Raw genomic sequence first — 27,495 nt, 5'->3', positions numbered from 1 at the left:
TCAGACACAGTATCCCAGTAAACAATGCCAAGAGCCAGGCAGGGTAACAAGTACCCTAGTTTAACATGTAAACTCCAGTCAGACACAGTATCCTAACCAGTCCTTGTTTTAATCCTAGTGCCAAGAGCCAGGCAGGGTAACAAGTACCCTAGTTTAACATGTAAACTCCAGTCAGACACAGTATCCTAACCAGTCCTTGTTTTAATCCTAGTGCCAAGAGCCAGGCAGGGTAACAAGTACCCTAGTTTAACATGTTCAGGGCTCAAGCATCAAACCTGGGAACCTATTCCAGCTGTCTTCAACAACAACAGTACCAGTGAAGGTACGGCTTAGAATATTGATCTTCGGTAACCCATGCTTGTAATAAGAGGCGGCTAACGGGATCGGGTGATCAGGCTCGCTGACTTGGTTGACACATGTCATCGGTTTCCAAATGCGCAGATCGATGCTCTTGCTGTTGATCACTGGATTGTCTGGTCCAGACTCAATTAATTACAGATCACCGCCATATAGCTGGAATATTGCTGAGTGTGGCATAATACTAAACTCACTCACTCACTCAACAACAGACAACATAACACAACATAGTTTGCACAATAGTTTAATCATAGACATAAAATTATAACAAAATTATGAATAAATGCATTGGTAATATACCATGATATGACCTAGTTGATACGACTGGGCACAACACGACCGCTGAGTGCAAGGCTGTCTACACAATTCACGGAGCTCAACTTGGGGAGAACATTCATCATGGAGTCTGTGGGATCTACCTCTCCATGTCATCTAGATACACTGAACAGTAGCAGCTCAATTGGTCAACTGATGTGTCTTAGTTACCGCTAATCCTCAGTTAAAAGTATGCCAGGGACGTACATGTATACAAATGTTTTTATTTATTAACTGCTCAATATCTTTTCTTTGAAAATATTTCTTGAGAACAAAAATACTGTCTCATGGTTTGACATTACTTTATTACACCTGAAAAACACAGGGCTGTTCAATTTGGCTTTTGCACATAAACAGATCAGCTTACAAGATTTAAATGTAATAATAATACATGTATCAATAATGTGATTATATTATTGCAATAATATTAATAATAATAATCATAATCATGGCATAAGGACTGGCAACTGTACAATGAAGACTAATTGCCCAGTACTTACTTATATAAGCACTGGCTTACATTTGTTCTCTGGCCGACAACACTGTAACTAAGCAATGTGTGGCAGCCATTGAAAGGTCCAGCTGACTGACAGGTTAAGTCAAGGCTCACGCATGAAATAAACAATCATCTGGCAACTTCTGTGGGCGATCGCCTGCTGTGTACACATGACTAAACAGAGTACTTACAAGGGCAATGGATAGGTCAGAATAGCTTATCTTGAGGCCAAAACAATTTTATAACTTGTGTAGACATGCAAACAAAGACATTATTGATATAACTTAAAAATAGGTTAAAACTTAAATGACGAAATAGCATAACACATGATCACCTAACACTAATAATATTTGTAAATATTCTTGTTTGAAGTATAAGTTATAGTAAGTAAAGTGATTGAGTCAGTGAGTGATTGAGTGAGTGAGTATGATTTTATGCCTCTTTTAGGAATATGCCAGCAATATCAATAGCAGTTTCACGGCGGGGGACACCAGAAATGGGCTTCACACATTGTACCCATGTGGGAAATCTAACCTGGGTCTTTGGCGTGACGAGCAAACGCTTTAACCACTAAGCTACCCCACAGCTCCTCCCATCCTGGGTTCGAACCCACACTCTCGTGATTGGTACAGTGTATCAGTAATGCCAATAAACTTAACACACAAAGTCAGCATTCTAACCCACTCATCTACTGATGAATTCCAGATTCTTTCTTATTATTATACATATTCTGTCATGACCAATCATCAATAGTCATTGACTGACTGACTGACTGACTGACTGTTTGGTTTTATGCTGCTTTTAGCAATATTCCAGCAACATCATCGTGGGTACACCAGATATGGGCTTCACACACTGTACCCATGAATATTCATAAGAGAGAATCAAGGGTGCTGTAATTTCTTCTAAGTAGTATATACAAAGTATGTGTGTCACAATTGACAGATGTATCAGTGCATCCTGAACTGATACACAAAGATGACACGTGTCATGTATCGGTTTTGTATAAATTTTCAGTAGTAAGTCAATGCCTGCACAAAACAGCCTTGTTACTTGTTACTGGTTACTGCCCGTGCTGACATGACCAGGCCACTTATCAGAACAGAATGCTAAATCTGATTGTGTAACACCAGATACAGTCTTGATCATGCCATTCCAACGAACCTGATTTAATCGGTCATACAACTTAATCACAAACTGCCTGAGAGCAACAACCTCTTGTTCTGCAATGGACACATGCACTATATCTACAGGCTTGTATTTCAGTAGACGTACACTAACCCCATAACAGGAAACCCTGAAATAAACTTACTTTATTAAAAAATATGCATCTACAAAAAAAAGAAGATATATATAAACTCCAAAACTAGCCAAGAACAATTCTAGACTTGCCCAATAATTTTTTTAAATTATTTTCTATGGTCTAAAATTTAGAATTATGTATAGAGGAGTTGATATAGATGTATACCTCACTCAATCATTGAACTAGATATTTTGGTTTACAAAAATCTTATTGCTCGATTATTCAGCCAGTATCAGAGTTAGTGATGAATTACCAATTGATAGCTATAAAAACAGTCTTAACTATTTCACCAAAGATCATGAATTAATATTTTTTTGTTTCCATGACACATTGTTTGTTTCTGATAAGATATTACAATATATTTGAAAATAACACCATGGTACTGTGTATCAGTAATGCCAATAAACTTAACACTTGTTACTCAGCAAACAATAATAGTTATTAACACTTTCCCCAGCTGCACAGGTAGACAAATGAGGTAATTTTGAATGTGTTTAAAAGGCATGATGACATTTATATGGACAATATTTACTTCTTGCTGATATTATTTTGATGATGATGGCCGAGATGGCAGAGATTGTACTGCAGATGGCCAGACTGTTTGATCTCACTAGAGTCTGGGTGGTGGGGTACCCTGGTGGTTCAAGTATCCGCTCATCATGCAGAGAACCTGGATTTGATTCTCCACATAGGTATGATGTGAGAAGCCCACTTCTTGTCTTCCCCACCATGTTATTGCTGTAATATTGCCGAAAGTAGCATAAAACCTTACTCATACACTCACTCACTCACTGACATCACATTCCTCTCCATCCGTTGTACACTGTTCTGCCATCTGCCCACCCTAACCATGAGATGTGTTGCCACTAATTACAATATTCAGTGGTATGTTAAGCATGGTAGAGCACAATGTTAATGCATGGTTACAGATTAGAGCAAGTTTCTATTTCATTTCCTATCTTCCTTATTTTACCTGACCTACTGTAAATGTAAGAGATCTTCTCCTTCATTTATTTACATCACCATTCAAAATTAGAATTTCAGATCCTTTTAAATTCTTGCTTTCAGAAATGCAAATCTTGTGCCCTAAATACAACTGTTGTTGAAAATAAAATGAAAAGTGCAAGAATCAAGCAATAATACTTTTTATTTGACCACTATACACTATAAAGATCTTTAAAATAACATAAAAACTTAATTAAAATTGATACTTGAGTGAGAGACGTGGGTATAACACTGCTATCTGTATTATTCCAGTCATAATACAATTGGAGGAAGACCAGACATGAACTTCACATGTATGGGGAAACGTGCCATTGTCTTGTGTGATACACCATCTATATAACTAGAAGATTACATCTGAACCTATACACTTAGATAATGATAATAAACTACCCTTACTGGTTTCCTTTCTTGGCATGGTCCTGTGCATAGCGCTCAGGTCACAATCAGTTCAAGTTAAGCAATATTGGGTGACCGTGTTTAGCAGCTTAACTCCTGTGAGTTTCTAGGACTTCAGTTCTGACCCACAAGAAAGCACATGTGATCTCACCTTAGGCAAGTGAGTTTGTTCAAAATTGCCTCTGTTCACCCAGAAGAAAATGGGTACCTGGTGGGACTATTAACCTTCTAGCGCCTAACAGGCAGTTTGGGTTATCCGGGGTAATAATGATCAGATTGTGCGGATATCTAGCCTGGAAAAGGCGCGTTATAAATATTCTCATTATTATTATTTCTTGACAAGATGGTGAGAGACTAGTTGACTGAAGCTCCCTGAAAATAACCTACCTGTTATCTGTACATTGACTGACTGGCTGAGTTTGGTTTTACGCCGCTTTTAGCAATATTCCAGCAACATCACGGTATGGGACACCAGAAATGGGCTTCACACATTGTACCCATGTGGGGATTCGAACCCGGGTCTTCGCCGTGACGAGCCATCGCTTTAACCACTAGGCTACCCCACCGCCCCATCTGTACATTGAAATACTCCAGTAAAAGATGCATCACTGTTCACATTCAGTTTCCAACATCTGGATAACCCTGGTGAGTGTGCACTGACCATTCAACTGAAGCTATATCTGATAGACAAGATATTTTAGTTGACCAGAGTTCCTACTCCCTACTATAGACAACAATGTCTAAACAATGTCAAAACTATTTTTACTTATTTATTGATTCAATCATAAATGAACAACTTTTAATTTTATAATAAAATAGGCAATCACAGTATGCATGAAACTGATATTCATCAGAGAAATTTAACCTTGATTACTGACATAAATACTGATTTTAGCAACTTGACTTAGCATCTCAGTGTTCTACAGAGTATTTGAACTTCTTGTTGTTTACATGCATTATATATGGAAATGTACAATGGCAGTTTTGTCTGACAAAAAACACCTGTCACGCCCTCACTGTCTCAGTTCATTATTCATAATTACATTCTCCTCCTGACAGCCATCTGATATTATGTCCAAGGTTGTATCACAGCGGTCAACAACCCATTAATAGTATACAGTACTTCAGATTTCCACTAATTTCCTCATTTAAGGACAGCAACCATCCTGTAGGACAGCCCACACTGCCAGGGTGAGGTCAGATAGCACATATATAGGGCAACATGCACAGATTGAAATAAATTAGAGCATACACAAATAAATTCACACCAATAATAATAATATGTCACAATAACTATAAGTACATGGTCCTCACATACATATACAAGTCTAATAGCACTTCAGTATATAGAAATATGATAGAACTGGGTCTTCTTTAACTCATGATTAACTATAGAAATATGATAGAACTGGGTCTTCTTTAACTCATGATTAACTACAGAACTATGATAGAACTGGGTCCTCTTTAACCCATGATTAACTACAGAAATATGATAGAACTGGGTCTTCTTTAACTCATGATTAACTACAGAAATATGATAGAACTGGGTCTTCTTTAACTCATGATTAACTACAGAAATATGATGGGTCTTCTTTAGATTAACTAAGAAATATGGTGGGTCTTCTTTAACTCATGATTAACTACAGAAATATGATAGAACTGGGTCTTCTTTAACTCATGATTAACTACAGAAATATGATAGAACTGGGTCTTCTTTTAACTCATGATTAACTTCAGAAATATGCAAGAATGGGTCTTCTTTAACTCATGATTAACTACAGAAATATGATAGAACTGGGTCTTCTTTAACTCATGATTAACTACAGAAATATGATAGAACTGGGTCTTCTTTAACTCATGATTAACTACAGAAATATTATAGAACTGGGTCTTCTTTAACTCATGATTAACTACAGAAATATGATAGAACTGGGTCTTCTTTAACTCATGTTTAACTACAGAAATATGATAGAACTGGGTCTTCTCTAACTCATGATTAACTACAGAAATATGATAGAACTGGGTCTTCTTTAACTTATGATGAACTACAGAAATATGCAAGAATGGGTGCTCTTTATGGCATGACAGATTAACTGTACTAATATATAAAAGATCAGGTAACTTCTTTTAAACAGTATATTTTTCCTTTATGAAATACCTACGGACATAACAAGGACCACTCTGTTTACATGATGTTCAGGGACTTCAGTTGATTGGCAGTACTGGTATGACCTTCTTTTTTCAAATTAATGGTTTACAAAATCAATTAACAAAAGAAAAGCTAATAATAAAGTTTATGGCTGCTGAAACGGCTTCAGATTCTGCAACAGAAAAAAACAAGATGTTGATAGGTCTTTGGGAAACCAATTCCAATGGACCTCTGCTCACACAGAAAATCTTTGAAATTTTGTTTTTTAGGCCAGACCAATTTTATTTTTTGTTTTATGGATTTTTGTCCTCAAAAACCTAAAGGCAGGAGGGGAAAAATATTTAAATGAAATCACCAGTCAAAGTAATATTCCTCCTAAATATTAAAAGTATTTTTCTTCTGCTAATTTATGCAGTGTATATATTTTTGCCAATAAAAGCATAAGGATTTTATTATTTGAGTGGAGAATTTCTTCTTTTTTTTATATTATTCTTGAAAAAATACGACCGACGGATCCATAAAACAAGAAATATAATAGGTCTGGCCCCAATTTCTCGAAACAAACTTAAGTCTGAGTTTTGACTTAAGTTCAAATTTTTACTCAAATTTGAGAAAAAGCATTTCCCATTGTTGAACTGAAATCGATATTAAACTCAAACATTGTAGACAATTTGAGTTTGGTGAACAGAATAGTTAAGTTGTTTGGGCTTTTTTATCTTAAAAATGCAGCTGTTTCAAATTGTCAAACTCAGTTTGATATTTGAGTACAAACCTAAGTTTGTTTCGAGAAATCAGGGCCTGACCTTAGTGTAGTTAGTGCCACCACTGCAGCTGTACACTCAGAAGCTACACACTCTCTTAGCATTGCGTGGTAATTCAACAACTAGCACTGAACAATATTCATCCAGTAAATTCAAAAAAACATTGTTAAATATACATTGTGATGCATTATGGTCACAAAGGCTTACAGCTTCGTTACAGGGTATAACACAACAAGGAGATGAGGTCAGATTTTGTTTTGTTCAGAAACAGTGTTTTTTCTCCATTTGACATTAAGTATGGCACCAATAACCCAGAATGTGCCCCCGCGGGGGCGAGACAACAGTACCGCAAGCATTGGTTCACTATGGCAATGATGAGATCTTGCAGTCAACATATCAGAAATGTGCATTAACTGATTTAACTGGAATTATTGCATAAAATCCCTTTCATCACAATAACAGTTCTGAACAGGTTGATGGAAGAGAACAGCCCCTTACCATTTATCATGAACCCAAGTTTAATAAAGAAAATTAAATTGAACCATGAATTCATCAGTCTAAGTAAACTTAGGCTCAGTATTATTCGTTACACTGCTAAACTGAGTCCAACAAAACCTAGTAGAAGTCAGCTAGCCTTTGAGCGACCTATGACTGTCCAATCAAACGCGAGACGGCCGAACGGATTTAATTAACCAGACAACGACTACTTGTTAGAGTTCGACGGGACTTACAAAACGGTTTTTGGATTTTCTCTTCCCTGGTCACTAACACTGATCTATCAACAAATGAAAATCTGCATAAAACACAGATATTTTACCTGCAGTATATACGCTTATGGGTTTCTAATAACATGGTTACTATTTGCTTATATTTTCGCAAGATGAAATCCTTGAATATTGACAAAAACGCTATTTTCAGCGACTGTTTACTCATTGAGTGTATCACTCGGAAGTGATCGTGCGGAAAATAGCATTCGGAATCGTTTGAGTTTTTGAGGTAAAGGTTCATATGGTATGTGCCAATGTTTACTTTCGTGATTTGGTAAGCTGTGTTCTGTTTGGTCAGTCCAAAAGGTTAGCTGACGCAACCTTCTACTACATACATAAATACATACAAACATTTGAATAATACTGAGCCTAAGTTTAATTACACTGTGAATTCATGGACAGCATTGAACATTGAAACAATACACAATTCAGTAAAAAAATTAACATACTCTGAAACAAAAATTTACAATTACAATTAAATTTTATTTTCAAAGTCAACCAAATACAAGATAGCATTGTCAATAGATTTAAACATGTACCACATTTCTGGTATGTTAACTGAGAGGTAATTGGTAGAAAACCCCAATATGATATAAATCATACAACAACATAAGACTTATCATAAATAAGCACCATTAAATTAGGGAATTAAATGCTAAATATGCAACAAAATCAGATTCCCAATGGAACCAAAAATTCACACTGAGTACATTTTCCAACTTAAATGCAGAATAAAATCATGTTCACTTACTTTCTCCCAGAATCATCTTGAGTTTAAATGAAACCTTAAAAAATCACAAAAATTTATATACAACGTTAAGATCATTAGAAAGAAGAAAATGTTTAACATAACATTTGGCAGTTGGTTAAACTGATCTGATAAACACTAACATCTGGCCAAAGAAGACAACATATACAACTATTAGCAAGTAATAAATAATATTTAGAGAGGGTCTGCATGCATCATGACAATACAACTTCATGAAAACATCATTCAACACACTATAGAAAAACACATTTTAAAGACAAAACTTTATAACTAACAGGTGCTTAAAGCTTAGTTACTCGTGCAAAAATAATTTGTCAGTTTGCAACTTTAATTCTCAAAGTGTTTTAGCATTTTATTCTTGATTTGTGATCACATAAATTTCTTTAAATTGTTTACAATACTAGCGGCTTTCACACCGACACCAGCCTCACACAGAAAATGCCAAGTATTGTTCCTAAGCGGATAGGACATGTCACAAAGAGACAAACAGTAAAAAACCAAACTTACTGAATTCACAGGATGAAAATTAACCAACAAAACAAAATGTGCTTCAAATTTTTTAAAGGCCAGATTAAGAAAATGTTCCATAAAAACATCATATAAAGACTTCTTTTATATCATAAGCTTTCATGTGGACTAAAAATTAATCACTGAAAATGTATAATTTTGATAGAAACAAACAACTGTACATATAAAGTGAAAAGGAGCCCAGTGACTAGCAGTACAATAAAGAAACAGGACAGAAATAATGTGGCTGAGAGATTTTAACAAGAACTGCCTTTCCTTTTTAGACCGGTTTTGTGAAATGATACATTTATATCTGTACTAACTGATATGTTTCATCTCAATGCTTACTATAGTCTGTTTACAGTGAAAACGTACCGATTAATTTCACTTTAAAGAAAAAAAGTAAGTGAAATGAAGTGAAATTAAGATCGCGAATTCTCATAATTTTACCTTGCCAATTAAACATTTAAATCTCAGGATTTTATTCAACTTAGAAGGGGGTAAGCGCAGTAGATGGAACAGTGAAACAAATGCACGTGTGGTACGTGATGAGCGTTAACTTAGACCACCCCTACTTCTTCTCAGTGTTTCATTTAATGTACATACTCCCTTGTAATAGAAACCAATAATAGCGATTTGAAACTATGATCTTTTGTTAAACAACTTTTATCCTAAGTTGAATAAAATGTTGAGATTTAAATGTTCAACTGGCAAGGTGAGATTATGAGGATTCACAATCTTAATTTCACTTTAATCCATTTACTTTTTTTGTTTGAAGTGAAATTCATCAGTACGTTTTCACTGCAAACAGACTATAATGAAAAGGTTGCATTTACAATCGAAAAGAAATTAGCCCAACTATATTTTTGTCAACATAACTGGACGTTCAGTATGTTGTATTTAACATGCAGCATCTACAACCGAAAAGTCAGTAACATAAAATCTCCAAATTACAGCTTTACAATCATAAACAAATACAATTTATCATTCTAACACTGTTAATCTCAACTAAAGCAATTAGCTGAGATATATTACACAGATGAAATACTGAAACAAGAAAACTGGGTATTCAAGTATGTCAACATGTATCTACAAACATCACTAACCAGTCTCATCGGGTTGTACAACATAGGGACATACAAAAGCCACATTATAAGCCGAGTTTAGTATAACAATAATATAAACTGCATACTTCAGCTATGAGGATGCACATCAGCACATTTCTTTGGACTGAAGTCTTCCAACCTGGTATGGAATAGTATATTCTATCTGTTTGAGATAACTAAATGATGATATTTTAACTGGTAAATACCATTCTTTATCATCACTAAAAGACAATACTAAATACTTTCACTAAAAATACAATGAGTTTCCCAGAATCTAATTTCTTTTCAAATTTGTATCCACCACTTAGTCTAACCTATTGTTAAACAACAAATAGACATTATAAGAACAATTTCAAAATTATTATTATATCTTTATATTTATGTTTAAAAATATATTCCATCACTTTTTTAAACACCAACTATACATGTTCTATACAAAAAATGATTAATTCAGTTAAGTTTAAAGCTATCCCTTGTACACTAGGAAGTAAAGCTGCACTGAAACAAGCACAAAAACCCAGAAAGCTTTTTATATATCTTGATGGTAACTATGATCAATACTTATTAATTAATTAATGACAACCATACTATTGAAATTATGAACTATCACATGCATTATCTGAGAATAATATGCAATTATGTAAATTATGCAATGAGAATTCTATGATACATAATATCAAAATCATGAACAAAACTCATTCATAAATGAACTATAAAAAACATGAAATTCAAATATATTACAATAGAAAGCAAACAGCTAAACTGTAGGTATCTACCGTATACATCCATTGAGGTAAGGCTGTTATCATCTCACACACTGTGACGAAAACAGTAATATCATAATTGTGTCATAGCAAGAATACTTGTCAGACAAGATTCAAATATTACTTAAGTCATCATTTTCCACACTAAACTAACTGTTCTAATCACAACTTAGTCTAATTTAAAAAGAAGAAAACATACTACAAATTTTGCATCAATATAATATTCATCGATTTGGAGCAATAGTGATCACATACACAAAGTAAATTGGGTCATCATGGTATCTCAATTCCATGAAATTTAGTGAAGGTCTCATATACCCAACATGTATATCCAAAATATCACGCGTAATTTCATTATTCATTGATTATCCCTAAAAACACATTTCCAAAACAAACTATTCTTTCAGCTGTTTCAAGACAAATAGTAATCTCTGACAAGTATCATCTTGATGTGTCTTTAACACATCTCATATCACAATATTACATGCACGGTGATAGCAACAAGTTGTGCACAAATTCCAGACTTCAGTGCACTCAACACTGCTCTCAGTATCATGACAATGTCAGATCTATCTAGCCTCTCATAATGTAGTACCTTGGGTAGGACAGTTGGAAACAGCCCTGACTCAAACACCAAGACAAGGAACTGGGATCATTCTGCTCAGGAACTGTTGCCTCTGTTGGATACTGTTTCAACTCTGTGCTCTGTTCTAGATGTTGCATTAATTTGGATCAGGAGTATATTCAGTTTCCACACACCTAATATTTTGAATTTGGAGCAGAATCTCAACAACCTTCCAAGCAGACAAAACACATCAGCTGTTCTGAAGGAGCAGGATCAAGAGCATTCTGATCAGAAATGTCATTCTTTTTGGATTCATGAAAGAAAACAATGCCATTATTTTTGGATTCATAACAAAGATACAATTCTTCTATGTAGTCTTTTGTCCCCGTTGTAGCCCGACCAGATGTCACATCTCATGAGTTTTCAAAACCTGACATCCTGCTCCTCATGTCTGATCCCAGACAGGTATGAGCAGCTGAATGTTCTGTATAAATGTTCTACAGGGAAGAGCAGATCAAGCTGATGCAGAGTCTGAGGTACATTTTAAACAACATTACAACTGTCAAAATTCAAAGTGCAAAACATATTTCAGTCAGTCAACAGGAAACAAAATAAAACAATATCTATAGTCATACCAGATATTTATCTGATCTTAGCAAAGTGATTATCTGGTCCAATGTGGATCACTCCAGATTAATCAAGTCTTATCTGGTCATAGCACAGTTGACCAGTCTGATCTGGTCCAAATGGGATGATCTGGTTTGATCTGGTCCAGGTCAGCTTCAGCTGGATGATACTATCCCAGGGAGATCTGGTCTTCGGGGGCGGCAGTAGGTAGACCAGCTTCAGCATAGCAGGTTTGGTTGAAGGAACAACAGATGTGACCAGCCTGCAACAGAACATCAGTGTTATCATCTCTCAACAAAACTGAACTTACTACTCTGTCACAGAATGATAGATATGACTGTTGGTAGTATGTATGAAAATGGGGAGCATATGAAAGTGGCCAGTATATTTGACAGTGCCAGTATGTTTTCAAGACAACTACTCCAGTTTCTGTGTCAGCTCACAAGTCTACCTTGCATTCGCAGGATGTACACTTGTCACTCTCCAGCACCCAGGAGTCTCCGTGTCCGAACTGATGATTCAGATACATGCACTTTGCTGTGGAGTGGTCCTGTCCTCCCAGACCAAGGTTAGGGTTGATGCAGGGGTTGTCATCGATGCAGCGTGGGCAACAGTCTCCCTTCTCCTGCACCATGTTGTGACACCGATCCTCAGGGCATTCCAGAGGCCAGCAATCTACCTCTCCTTGCTAAAACAGAGGACATTGTCACCTGTGTTACCATGCGTTATCATGTGTTTGTGGTCACCAGTCACTAACAGACTCTCCCAGGTCTGACACAACTCACCAAACACTCACAGGTCTGACACAAGTCACCAGAAACTTGCAGGACTGACACAACTCACCAGACACTCACAGGTCTGACACAACTCACCAGACACTCACAGGTCTGACACAACTCACCAGACACTCAAAGGTCTGACACAACTCACCAGACACTCACAGGTCTGACACAACTCACCAGACGCTCAGATGGTCTGACACAACTCACCAGACACTCAAAGGTCTGACACAACTCACCAGACACTCACAGGTCTGACACAACTCACCAGACACTCGCAGGCCTGACACAACTCACCAGACACTCGCAGGTTTGACACTGGAAGGTCCACCTCTCCCCATTCTGCATGAAGAAGGAGAACTCTTGGTGGGGGCACTGGGCAGTTAGGTTACAAAATGGACAGCAGTCATTGTCCACCTCAGGGTCAGAGCACTCACAATCCTTCTTGTGGCAGGTGGTTACTCCAGACTGCAACATCAACACAAAAATTTAATGAAGCCCCAGTAAAATCTACTTCCCATCTCTTCATTTGACTACACAAGACTTTTCAATTAATCTATGAAGAGATTTTGATATCAAAAACCCAATCATACATTGAACAAAAATTTAGGCATCATGAATATTTTCTGCAGTTTTTCATGAAGAAATGTTAATTAATGACGTACATAACTGAAACCAACCCTACCCCAGTTTAAACTGAATTTGTTTTCTTAGAAGTAAAACAACAAATAAACATACAAAAATTCATAAATGGCCAAAGGCACCAGTCACACCATAACTGATGAGTACACAAAATTTCATGAAGAGACACTTTCTGATTGACGTTTTGGAAATGGTATAAGAAAGCACAAACAAGCTGAATACCTGACAGGTACAAGAAAGACACTTGTCCACTGTGGAGAGCCACGTGTCACCATTCTTGTGCTCCTGGCCCTCGAACAAGCAGTCTGAAACAAAGCACAATTTACATCAAGCTGTCTGAATCTTCACACAGTCTACATCAGAATCTGTCCATCTTAAAACTAACACAGTCTAAACTATCCTATTCTTAGACCCAAAACAATATATACCAGTCAGTCTAAAACCTAACACAATATATACCAGTCAGTCTCAAATCTAATACAATCTTTATCAGCCTAAATCCTACCAGTCAGTCAAAAACCTCACACAATCTAGTCAGTCTAAAACCTAATACAATCAATATCAGTCAGTCAAAAAACCTAACACGATCTAGTCAGTCTTAAACCTAATACAATCAATATCAGTCAGTCAAAAACCTAACACATTATCTAGTCAGTCTAAAACCTAATACAATCTCTATCAGTCAGACAAAAACCTTACACAATCTAGTCAGTCTAAAACCTAATACAATCTCTATCAGTCAGTCAAAAACACAACACAATCTAGTCAGTCTAAAACCTAATACAATCTATACCAGGCAGTCTAATACCTACCAAAAGATGGAGGAAGAATTAACTCCAAAACATTGTGTTTACCAAATAAGGAATTAATTGAAAAAATAACTTTGTCTCATGTTCATCACTTTTAAGTGACCTTCAAAGAACTAAATTACTGTTTGTCAGTAACAATTTATTATAAATTTTCCAATCCTAAAAAATCTTAAAATGCCACCCACGACAATTTAAACTAAATCTTTATTGATATAAACCAATAAATAACACAACTAATTAACTGATGTGTTTGATTCAAAGGAGAATATGAAACCTGCATGCAAAAGGTAGCTTTGTTCACATTCCTGTATTTCTGCATGGTCAGCTTCAACACCCACACACTACTTACTTTTCAGACACGTGCTGTTGTTGATACATCCACACTGATACGACCCTTCCTCATTGATGCAATGCATTGTGGGATGACATGTGTGGCCATTTCCTTCTCCCGCACATTCATTAATATCTGCAGACAAAATTCATATTCATTACAATTAGTGTGATTAGCCCTGGTGGAAAATAACATTTTTTTCAAAACATAATGTTTTAAGTATAAATAGCATAAAGTTAATTTTCTTACAAAAACATCAGCTATATGTTAAACCATCCATAAAATATAAGATCCTATTTTTTTATCATTTGGCCTTTGACCTTTAATCTGGTAAAAGTTAAAAAGTCAACTCAAATGTTTACATAAATAGAAATATCAGTTGTGGAATCATTCAAAAGATACATTTCAAGTTGTTTGCTTATCTCATTCTTTTCATCTTTGAGAACTGATAAATGGTTAAAATAAATTCTTTGAGAACCGAGTAAAAGAAGCATCCACAACACATCTGGACAAAATCAAAATTTGAATGCCATTTTCTTCATCTTTTTCGACAAAATATGATAAGTCTTCTCATAAAGATGCTTTTTTACATATTTTTTTGAAGTTTTAAATATATCTATCTGATACCACCTGTTTTATCAAAAGCACACACAAAAACTAAGCAATCTGGAGTTACCTCCCTTCTTCCATGAACTGTACAGATTCATTTGTAACATATCTAACAATTAGATCAAAGCAAGTAAAGTAGTGAGTCAAAACTTGTTCAGGTTTTGAAATTCATTTCTTTCTACATACATAAGGCTTATTTAAAATTTACTCTCAAATGAAACAGTTTTAATTTCACAGCTTCACATGAAAGTGTAACTGATGGTGGAAACTGAAGAAGCATGATTATACACACACCATCAAAATAACATGAGGCTAACAGACTTCGTGTATCCATGGAAACCTGTTATTCTTGATATATATGCTTTTGTTATTAAGCAGCTGATTCAGCAGATCAGATCATTACATCAGTGTCCAGACATTGGTCTAACAAAGTTTAAAGATCAGTTAGTTTTATCCAGACATATCCTTGCTTGGTAATAACATTATGGATGTTTCTTGTTGACAATAGCTTTCCCAGACAGTTTACCCAGAATGATCTATATCCATTGGCAAACTTCCTACTGATAAACCTTTTTTAAAGATTTAAATATACAAGTGTATTCATGATCAACAAATTGCAGTTGCCTTGCTGGCCAGCCATAACAGACATAAGATGATACCAATTCATTTCCTTGTTCTACACACTCGTTAACTACTGATTATGTGAAAAAGGCAATTATTTACATGCAGTTTGAACAAGATCTAAACATGATGACTTTCCAAGATATATATTTCAAATCAACCTTGATGACTAGATTTCTATTTTTCCTCTTGACATATTGACAAGAAGGTCTGTAAAATGCAAACATAATATGGCACAGGCAATATAACATCAATAAAACAATGGGAACATGTTAAAAAATTAATGATAATTAGAAGCAAACATGCATTCCACATGGCTATATCTGGCAACTGAGGTGTTTCAGTCGTAGGGCCGCTGGGCTGTGGGTTGAAATGCTCATCTACAGACAACAATTCAGGGTCAACGAACAACACAGCTTTAATAAATGAACAAAGTATCCAGTCAAATGAGGCGTGAAGCAACTCCAATCAACAAACACAGAGAATGAGATAACGGAAACTGTAAGAAATACCACTGGATAACTACAGGAACAGATATCACCCCTAAAAAACAAATTGTGATAGAACCACACAACAAAGAAAATTGCACATACTACTTCCTATTTCACATAATACTGCACAGGGTAGTCAGACATTCCAATACATTCAAAAGGTTAAACATTTCTTCTTCCTATTTCACATAACACACAGTAGACAGACATTCAAAATGTTAAACATTTCTACTTCCTGTTTCACATAACACACAGTAGACAGACATTTCAATACATCCAAAAGGTTAAACACTTCTACTTCCTATTTCACATAGCACTGTACACGCTAGACAGACATTCAAAAGTTTAAACACTTCTACTTCCTATTTTACATAACACACAGTGGACAGACATGCCAATACATTCAAAATGGAATGCATGCATGCATACATGTACTCTGACACATACCACACCTGCATCAGTTTACACACAAGCATGCATACATATACTCTGACACATACCACACCTGCATCAGTTTACACACTAACATGCATACATGAACTCTGACACACACCACACCTGCATCAGTTTACACACAAGCATGCATACATATACTCTGACACATACCACACCTGCATCAGTTTACACACTAACATGCATACATGAACTCTGACACACACCACACCTGCATCAGTTTACACACAAGCATGCATACATATACTCTGACACATACCACACCTGCATCAGTTTACACACAAACATGCATACATGAACTCTGACACACACCACACCTGCATCAGTTTACACACAAGCATGCATACATATACTCTGACACATACCACACCTGCATCAGTTTACACACAAGCATGCATACATATACTCTGACACATACCACACCTGCATCAGTTTACAGACATGCATGCATACATATACTCTGACACACACCACACCTGCATCAGTTTACACACTAACATGCATACATGCACTCTGACACACACCACACCTGCATCAGTTTACACACTAACATGCATACATATACTCTGACACATACCACACCTGCATCAGTTTACACACTAACATGCATACATATACTCTGACTCATACCACCACACCTGCATCACACACTAGCATGCATACATATACTGACACATACCACACCTGCATCAGTTTACACACAAGCATGCATATATGTACTCTGACACACACCACACCTGCATCAGTTTACACACAAGCATGCATACATGTACTCAGACACATACCACACCTGCATCAGTTTACACACAAGCATGCATACATGTACTCAGACACGTACCACACCTGCATCAGTTTACACACAAGCATGCATACATATACTCTGACACATACCACACCTGCATCAGTTTACACACAAGCATGCATACATATACTCTGACACACACCACACCTGCATCAGTTTACACACAAGCATGCATACATATACTCTGAAACATACCACACCTGCATCAGTTTACACACAAGCATGCATACATATACTCTGACACACACCACACCTGCATCAGTTTACACACAATCATGCATACATATACTCTGACACACACCACACCTGCCTCAGTTTACACACAATCAAGCATACCTATATATACTCCCACAGTTATCACACCTGCACTTGCCTGTCACAGGTAACACAGACACACGGTGTCAAACACAGTGAAAATTATCTACTTCCAAGAAGTATACATTCATTAACACATAATTAACACACACATTAGCAATAACACTATGCATGCTCATTTGGTACCTAGACAGAGGCTGCCATAATGGTTGTCTGGCCAGTTGCTATGGAAACCTTCAAGACAGTCACACTGGTACCATCCCGGCTGGTTAATACAGACGGAGTGTCCACGACAGGACGATATACCCAGGGCACACTCGTCAATGTCTGGGAGAGAAAACATGTCACTTGATTAAATATACTGCCTAATGGGAAATAGTGGAAAAGAAACAAGGTGGGTTTAAATTAATTACAGGAAACAATGGTGCCACTTTTACGAGGCAAGGTATATCACATTAAGAAGAAACTGAGCAACATAACTATCTAACGCTAATGATGTAATTATATCAGCTACTTCATATATGCAATATCATAGCTGTTTGGTAATGCGGTCTGTGAAGACATCCTACCGATTACATAATACATGTTGTACATGTATTGGGGATTACACCTTCTCAGTAAAGTACAGATTCTAGTACTTCTGCTGGGTTGAGTCCCATCTGGGATATAAACCCACACTCTTAGAGTCAGCCATCTAACCCACTCAGCCACCACGGTTTCCACATGTGGATAAAGTGATCACCAGAAATGGCTTGAGTGTGTCAGCAAATGCTGTTTAACAGTGCAATCCATAATATCATGATAGATCAGTTGATAATATTACCTGGACCAGTCAAATCAGTGATTCATAGTAAGTATAAAGTGGTCACCAGAAATGGCTTGAGTGTGTCAGTCAATGCTGTTTAACTCTGCAGTTTCTAATATAATGATAGCCAGATGATTATAAAACCTGAACCTAAAAAAGGGAAGGGGGGTTGCCTAGTGTTATAGCCTTGGCTCATCACAATGAAGACCCACATTGGTACAATGTGTGACACCAATTCTGTGAATATTCCTGGAACATTGCTTGCTATAGCAGCATCAAACCATACTCACTCAGTCACTCATTCATTGGAGCAGAAAATCCAAAGTCTCCCCCTCCATAATCAACGACTTACAGATCACTTCTATACAGCCAAAATATTAATTCTAAGTGCATTCACATGAATATGGAAATATGGACATAGCTGCAAACATTGGGCCAAATACTGGCCTCTGAACAGTTCTGTATAATCCCCAATGCACCTATCCATGGAGCAATAATTTCAAAAGTATCCTTTATAAAGACTTGCTTCCACTGCGTCAATATCACCATTATTTTACATATTATTATGAAACAAGGATACACCTGATTGCATAATAGTATTAGAATGAGAACCAGGCATACTCGTGGACAACAAACTTTGTAGATTACAGCTTCCTGTAAGTGAAGTCAGGTACAAAATGCACAAATTCAGTGGAATTAATCCAAATGGAAGAATGATATGTATCCTTACTGAAGCGACTGTGACCAAACTGTTCACATTCGATTTTCCCTTAACTCGGCCACCATGATAACTAACAACACATTTAATTCTGATTTCCTTAATTATATTTCTTTTAGAAATAGAGGAAGCAGACACCATTGTCCAAATGTTTGGGTCCCTTGTACCCATAACTTAAAGTCCTTGATATGGATTGCTTGGTTACAATGTTGACTTGACTTCCTAAGGAAATACCCTGTCTGAAGAGAGGTATCTGACTTTAATGAGAGAGCAAGTAAGTGAGTTTAGTTCACACCGCATGCAGCAATATTCCAGTTGTATGGTGGCAGTCTGTAAATAATCGAGTCTGGACCAGACAATCCAGTGGTCAACAGCATGAGCATTGATCTACGCAATTGGGATCTGATTATATGTGTCAACCAAATCAGCAAGCCTGACCACCCAATCCCGTTAGTTGGCTCTTAAGACAAGCATGGGTTACCGAAGATCAGTTCTAACCCAGATCTTCACAGGTCTGACTATAATGAGACTTCAGTGGTGATGAATACAAACATACATATATACCTGGTGGACAAACATTCAACACATGTCCACAAAGGATACTTTTGTACAGTGTTATTATTCACTTCTTCTGCGATAATTTTAACTGAGATTACTTTCAATCTACTTCAAAGACATATTCAAGATAATCTATTAATTTTGGGCTCTTCATATTAAAACATACCTTACTCGACAAGAATCATGAAGGCAATTTATGTCTGAATAATCAACAGGTCTGCACAGCATGGAAACACATATTTTTTTTATGGTGGTGATCTGTGGGAGAGTTGATATTCCTACATACAATACTGCTAAAAGTCTCCTAAAAATTCTTTACATCTTACAAAGATATGAAAAGACTGAAGTATATCCAGAGACATTGATTTAAACTTCTTTTGTAAATTTAAAAAAAAACAAACTTTTCAAACACAAACATGTTTTCATTCTTAGGATAGAGCATTAATTTCACTGTAACAGAAACTACAATGTTCCAATCAACTGAATTCCATTATCTCAATTCAATACACCCTGGAACCTCGATGTCAAGACATGGTGGAAGCACTCACTGATATATCTGCCTACAACTGTACTTCATACAAAAGCGTATGATTTACTAGTAGCACATACAGTTTGAACAATTTCTTTTGATAAACTTCATACAGTTTCTGATCCATTGCTTGGATCAAGGAAATGTTAGTGCATTTTACATGCCTGCTTTCTGACAGGGTCTAATCTAAGGTCTTGAGGCTGAAATAGTGGCATGAATATCATAATGTCTGTGCTTGGTCTTGGCTGAGAAGGGCAGTTTCAACCCGAGTCATGACTGTGTGACTGAAATCCCACAAAACAGCAACAATATTATTTTTATGTTTAAACTCAAAGTAAAACTGAACAAAGATCATTCTATGAGATGGCAGCTAAAAATGCAGGCATTGTCTATTGATTTAAATAATAAGACAATGTCTAAACAAGTAATGATGAGGGAGAGACAGGGATTGACCTTGAGTCCTGTATTTGAGGGTCCCTGGGACCCATACTATTTATTTTCAGGGGTCCTGGACAACACAATGGGGGTCCAGACACTTAGTTTATTATTATTAATACTGTTATTGCATTGTGTATCATGATCATCAAATTGTTACAGTAATTAAATTGCAAATACTACCATAACCCAGCTAGTAGCAAACTTAGTGATAACTTATTGTCACTTGATTGGAATTTTTACAAAATGTATTTGGACTTTTTCTGAGTCCCTGTGGACGCGCTAATAAATTTTGTTGGGTCCATTGTCAATATTTATGAGTATAGGACGCAGGAATTCGCGTCCTGTAAATCCCTCGAGAGATGTCTGAAAGATCTTACCAATATCAATGAATTAACTACTTACAATTTGTCTCTGTAGAGGACATAAATTTCTTAGTCCCATGATGGGATTCAAACCTTCTGATCCGACATCAGAGGCCTTGTCAACATGTCCAAAAAGGTTAATCTAGTCAACAAGTTGTCAATGTGATGATGAAGATGATACTCTGTCTACAGAAGGCATGTCCCAGGCCACATATACTGCCCATCAAAAGTTTAGACTCACTAGTGTAAATGTAGCCATTTACTTAAGTCAACTGTTCTAAAATAAATTTTGCAAAACTTTCCATACTGTGTAAAGGTACTGTTTACACATGAACCAATGTATTGTAAAACACATTTGTACCATTGAAAAGATTATTGTCATGAGTTCAATAAACGATGAAGCTCAGTGAAAATTGACGAATTAGTAACAAAACTTTACACCAAAACGCAGCTGTTCACATGCATGATATTTGCACATGTTTTAGAGCAATTTGATGCATGATCCTCGTGCAATTCATCTGCATAAGGTTTTCAGTTGGTTCCCCCAAGTTAGGGGAGAAATTCAGATTCGATGTGACCATACATATATACATAACATATAGTGAGTGCTTTAAGTGTGTCTAAACTTTTGATGGGTAGTATAGTATACTGGAACTTATTTTCCTCAAATTCAATATGAACATGCTGAGCCCTGCCTATGTAGTGGCCATAATACGCCTGAGTGTCATGATGTAATTTAAACCACAGACTTTCTGATATGAGGTCAGAAGACTTGTCCATATGACCAAAGAAATCAACCCCTCCAGCATGCTGACAGTGTGGTGGGGTAGCCTAGTGGTTAAATCATTCCCTTGTCACAACCAAGACTTGGGTTCGATTCCCCACATGTGAACAATGTGTGAAGCCCATTTCTGGTGTCCCCCCACAGTGATATTCCTAAAACTAAACTCACTAATTCACCAGCTTGCTGACAATGTAAGGATGGTATCAGTGGGTTAACCAAAATAACAGCACTATCACATCAACCTGATTACTTTTTCAGTTTTATAGACTTTTTAAAATCTTGAAATCAAATCCCCACACGCACGCAAGCTCACTGTTTAAGAATGTGAAAAAGTTTAACATCGGCAGTCTTAACCTTTACCCAAAAACTGTATTCACCACCTAAGCTGAAAGACTGAATTATGACAGAGGAAGATCCGCAGCACTTTTTATCTGTGATCCAGCCAAAGAATCTACGTCTTCTCTTTTTCGTTTTGCGCAAGCTAATCAGTGAGCAAAGGTGTGGCGACTACAAACGCTGATATATTTTCACATCAAGACAAAAAACTGACGGAAGTGCCTGCATGTTTATCTGAAGAGCTGTATTACTGCCTCCTACTGTTGTGAGATGCTCCCTCTGATTGCCACGGCAACAGGGCTCATCTCAATATCAATCACATTAAATAATTTCTATGTAAATTTGAGATAAATGTACATAAATGTTGATTTGAATGTTTATTTTTCATCCTTCAGGTGGTCTTTGAATATCCCAGAGTAATCAGAATGCATTTTTATTTGTTTATTTCATTTTAATAAATAATGTAAATATTCAACTGAAAAAGGTCAAACCAGTTACAGTTTATCTAACAGCACATGCTATGTAAAGATCCTGTGTTCCTGGTCATGGTTTGTCCCAAAAAGGTTAGTTTCAAAGTGTAAAACAGAAATTTGTCCATTCTTTGAAACAGGTTGTCAACTCTATGAAATAAGTTAACTCTATGATACTATTATTTCCAAATCTTTGAAACAGGTAGTTGCCAATTCTTTGAAATATCCAGTTGTGAAAGTAAGTTGTTTTAGATGTCTTGAAAAACTGTATTGTCCATTTTTCAAAACAGTTATTTATCAACTCTTTGAAGCAGTTAAATTTGGTTAAATTTACTCTGTGAAACAATTAGTGATCTACTACTATTGAAAGAGTAACTTCAGAACTCTATGAAATAGTTTTAAGCTCTATGAAACAATTAAATATCATAAGCCATTATAAAATAGCTGGCAACTCTTTGGAACAGGGGCAGTGGGGTTATCTAGTGGTTAAAGCGTTCGCTCGTCACCCCGAAGACCCGGGTTCGATTCCCCACATGTATACAATGTGTGAAGCCCATTTCTGGTGTCCCCCGCCATGATATTGCTGGAATATTGCTGAAAGACGCGTAAAACTAAACTCACTCACTCACTCTTTGGAACAGTTAATTGTCAACTCTATGAAACAGGCACATCAACTCATTAAATGAATAGTTGTTAACAATATGATTTTCAATTTGAAACAGGTTATTGTAAACTCCATGACAAAAGTTGTGAAGTCTTTGATACTGTCATGAACAGCTTATAAAAAATTATTTGTAGTTGTCAAATCTATCAAATGGTTTCAGCTTCCAGAAACAATAACCTCTCAACTCTTTGAAATAATCACTTGTCAACTGTATGAAACAGGTAATTGTCAACTTTTTACAATTGCTTGTAAATACTTGAAACAATTACTTTTCAAAGCTTTGAAACCATTAATTGTCAACTCTGTGAAACAATTACCGGTATTTACGCTGGTGTGTTGGTCTTGACATTGAAACATGTAGGACATTGCGATTAGAATACCAGTTCTCATTTATATTGATATACATCCTAGTGTTTGGTTTCATGGGCCTACTCAAGGTTCCTAGGCCTTGGCCTACTTCATCTTTGATGTTTAATGATACAGCTTGTGGTCTCACGGGTGTGTCAAAACACCCATAATGGGCCCCTGGGTATTTGTATTATCATTACAGTCCGTTTGAGACAAAATGATACCGATGAATTGCAATCTAACACAAAAACAAATAGACATAAAAGAATCAAACCAACGCGGACTGCAATAAAAACAACAGACCAACTCTAGAAAACAATTGCAGAATTTTTGTCACAAAAATAAAAAAGTTGTTTAAGAAACTGTCATCATTTATTTGTGCGTTTTCCAAGTTTGTTACAAGGGCGCAATGGCAACTACAGGAACAGGGCGACAAGCGATTGGTTTGCGTTTGTTTTTGTGTTAGATTGCAATTCATCGGTATCATTTTGTCTCAAACGGACTGTAGTTTGCAATCTTCTCCTGTTCATAAAGATGCCACCATAGTGGAATATTACCGACAAGAACCTTTCCATAACTGCCTTACTATATCTGATACAATGAGCGAGTAGAACTGAACCCCTTTTTGAACACTATCCCTTCTCCATGGGTAAATCAGGTACCTGAGGGTGGGGGTTCATGAGTAGGATACACATACCCACCTGCCTAACCAGTAGTTGTGGTCCGATTAATTGAAATAATCGAAGATTGGTCGCAGTGACTAAACTACCAAGCAATTAATTGATATTTTTTTCTCATAAACGAACACAAACAATGTAAGCACAAGGTCATCCCATGATCATATTTACTTCAGACTTCAGTTAATTTATGTTCCTAACATTCTAGTCCTCCTTTAAAAATGTGAAATTTGGAAATGCATTTTGTACAATTTGCAAAAAAACCCAAAGAACTGCAGTTTTTTTCTGTATTTTTTGTGTGTGCATTAACAAACATAAGAGAAAAATCTGATAAGTAACGCAAATTAATTATTTTCGATGATTGATTGGTTGTAATGAACCAATCATCAATTATGAGATTGTAACCAATTCCCAACCCTACTAACCAGAGCCATGGTTATTATGTGATACATTGTTTATTTGTAATAACAATAGAATTCCATGATGCACTTCAAGTTTCTACTATTGATCATTTCTCTCTGAGAAAGTAAGCATTCCTTGACTTTCTTATGTTGAAGATATAGCTTCAGTCAACTTCAGTGTATATGGCCAAATATACAAAATATGTTGTGGTTCCGATTACACCTCTTTAAAATTTAGGGTAGGAAGGTAGGATTTTATTTTTTTAAAACATTTTTATTTTTAGAAGTAAAGTACAAACTAATAACACATTATCAATGTGTACCATGTCGACTAAATTAAAATATTCCGGCATCAATCTATTATGTTGGAACAATAAGTGTATGAAGAAACAATACATGCATCTTGAAAGTACCACCCCCATCAAAAGAACTGTTAATCCTATGGACATGGTATTTTTTTTACAGAAATAATCTTTGTGGTTTTGAGACGGTCCCTGGAGTGCACCTGCTGTGAATCTGTTAAAACATGTTAAGGCAATTCGACACTTAGGTTGAATATGAGATCATCCTAAGACTAAGGTTGATTATAGTTAACACAAAACATCTTTTTGTGCAGAGGCTGCCAGGTTACTGAGTGCAGTAAGTGAGAGTAACTCTGTACTCAAGACTCCATCAGAGCCTTCATCACTTACACCATGACAGATCGGCTGCTGGACCACCTTGCTACTGGACTGCACACGCAAGATTTTAACAAAATCTATGAAGATGTTAAATAAGCAAAGTTAGACCAAAATGGATTTCCACAGGGTCGGGTATTCTAGTAGTTAAAGCGTTCGCTCGTCGCGCCAAAGCCCCGGGTTCAATTCCCCACATGGGTACAATGTGTGAAGCCCATTTCTGGTGTCCCTCCCCATGATGTTGCTGGAACATTGCTAAAAGCGGCGTAAAACCAAACTCACTCACCTATGCTGATTTGAACAGTACCTTGTGACTGCATAGGGTCGAACATGAATTGTCAGAGCACAGCACAATACTGATGCAGGTAATACGTTTTCCAGTTAGATGAAACAAATGAACAGTGATCTTAATCTGGTAATTGAATCATAAGATCCTGGTAATAAAAGGGAGACAACTAAGCACAACAAAGCATGTGTGCATGAAAGACTTATCATTACAGACTAAACCCTCTTTAGTGTCACTGACCTTAGCTGTTAGCACATAAATGCAAGTGCTGATCAGATGAAACACTGATATGTAAAGACTAAACCCACTCTAAAGTCATTGACCTCAACTGCTATCACATTTACGCATGTGTGGCTGAATCATCTACAAGTAAAGACTAAACCCACTCTAGTGTAGTTGACCTCAACTGCTATTTACACATCACTTATAATATGTTGCTGAAACATCTACTCCAATGTCATTGACATTAACAGTTACCACATAAATGCATATGTGAATGAAACATCTATAAGTAAAGATTAAACCCACTCCAATGTAATTGACCTAAACTGTTACCACATAAATGCATGTGTGGATGAGATGACTGAACTCTCTCTTGTATAGCTGACTTAAGGTTTTAAAACAGACATCCAATATACAGGTTAATAGGAAAGTAGGACTCCAACAACTTTGTTTAGTCTCAGGAAACTGCACAAGTCAGAATCTCCGCAAAACACTCTCCAACATACACTGATCCAAGACCACAGTGCATGACTCTGTTTAAACCACCCTTTGTTTCTGGCCAGGGATCAAACACAATTGTAGGACCTTGTGATTGTCTTCAATGGAAACAGCAGCATTATCCAGGGCTGGTTTATTCTTCCAGGCAGCAGGCACCTGCCCCACCTTGTGTGTTTTCCTTAACCTGCCCTAAAGCATGCAGTTACATACACAACATGGTAACAAACCCCACAATTAACGGACAGGTTACTTGTCTTACCAGTTGGAGATGTTTCAACTATTTGATTGAAGATAGACACTGTTGTTTCTAAATGATTATGTATATCGTACGTCGTAAACAGACATCAATAGCAGATTAATACAAAGTGTAATTACCTTTTAATGTCTCCGATTTAGATACTATTAGATTGAGAACTTGTAAGGGAACGTTCATAATTTATGGCTATGGGAAGTTGATGATGATTTTTATGGAGAAGCATGTACAATGTGAATGACCACCCCTAAATTTTTGTAACAAAGTAAGTGACCCCCCTGCACGTCATGTACAAAATCAATGACTCCACCCTTCCCATAATTTTTAAGCATGATTTTTTAATATTTTTATGTACAAAATTGATGATCCCTACCTCCCATGAACAAAATGGGTGATCCCCTTTATCAAAATCATCATTACACCCAAACCCCCCTACCCATAAATTATGAACGGTTCCTAAACACTGCTGTGCAGTCAGGAACCACAGCGCTGAATTTAATGGAAAAAGTGCATGAATATAGCCATATATTCCACTTATTTCAAGGGAGTGTGTAAATATTAGACCCTAGACAGAAGACAAGTGGTTGGTAGTATGAGCAAGTATTCATCACTGTAGCTACTTCATCCTGAGTACATGGGCCTCAACTCATTAGAAAAAGCATAATATAAATAATTTGTGATAAGTCAAACTAACAAAAAATACATTAAATTTCCTGTCTCTAGTATTACT

At 36.4% G+C, this 27,495-nt stretch overlaps 1 protein-coding gene across 1 annotated transcript in view; it reads right to left on the bottom strand.

Moving 5' to 3' along the window:
* Positions 1–11,612: 11,612 nt before the first annotated feature.
* Positions 11,613–27,495, bottom strand: part of LOC124286552 (protein kinase C-binding protein NELL2-like) — a 94,556-nt gene continuing 78,673 nt past the window's right edge. Inside the window, exons 4-9 of the mRNA XM_046722923.1 lie at positions 17,926–18,066; positions 14,467–14,583; positions 13,531–13,613; positions 12,964–13,134; positions 12,339–12,575; positions 11,613–12,149 (exon numbers count right to left, since the gene is read on the bottom strand). Of these exons, the coding sequence (XP_046578879.1) occupies positions 12,057–12,149; positions 12,339–12,575; positions 12,964–13,134; positions 13,531–13,613; positions 14,467–14,583; positions 17,926–18,066 (842 nt within the window). The 3' untranslated portion in view covers positions 11,613–12,056. The remainder of the gene's footprint in view (positions 12,150–12,338; positions 12,576–12,963; positions 13,135–13,530; positions 13,614–14,466; positions 14,584–17,925; positions 18,067–27,495) is intronic.

This window comes from Haliotis rubra, unplaced genomic scaffold (genome assembly GCF_003918875.1).
Source record: "Haliotis rubra isolate DU_JTF1 unplaced genomic scaffold, ASM391887v1 Scf386, whole genome shotgun sequence".
Taxonomy (NCBI): Eukaryota; Metazoa; Mollusca; class Gastropoda; order Lepetellida; family Haliotidae; genus Haliotis; species Haliotis rubra.
The sequence above is the reverse complement of the archived record's forward strand: the minus strand, read 5'-3'. Positions and strand labels throughout refer to the sequence as shown.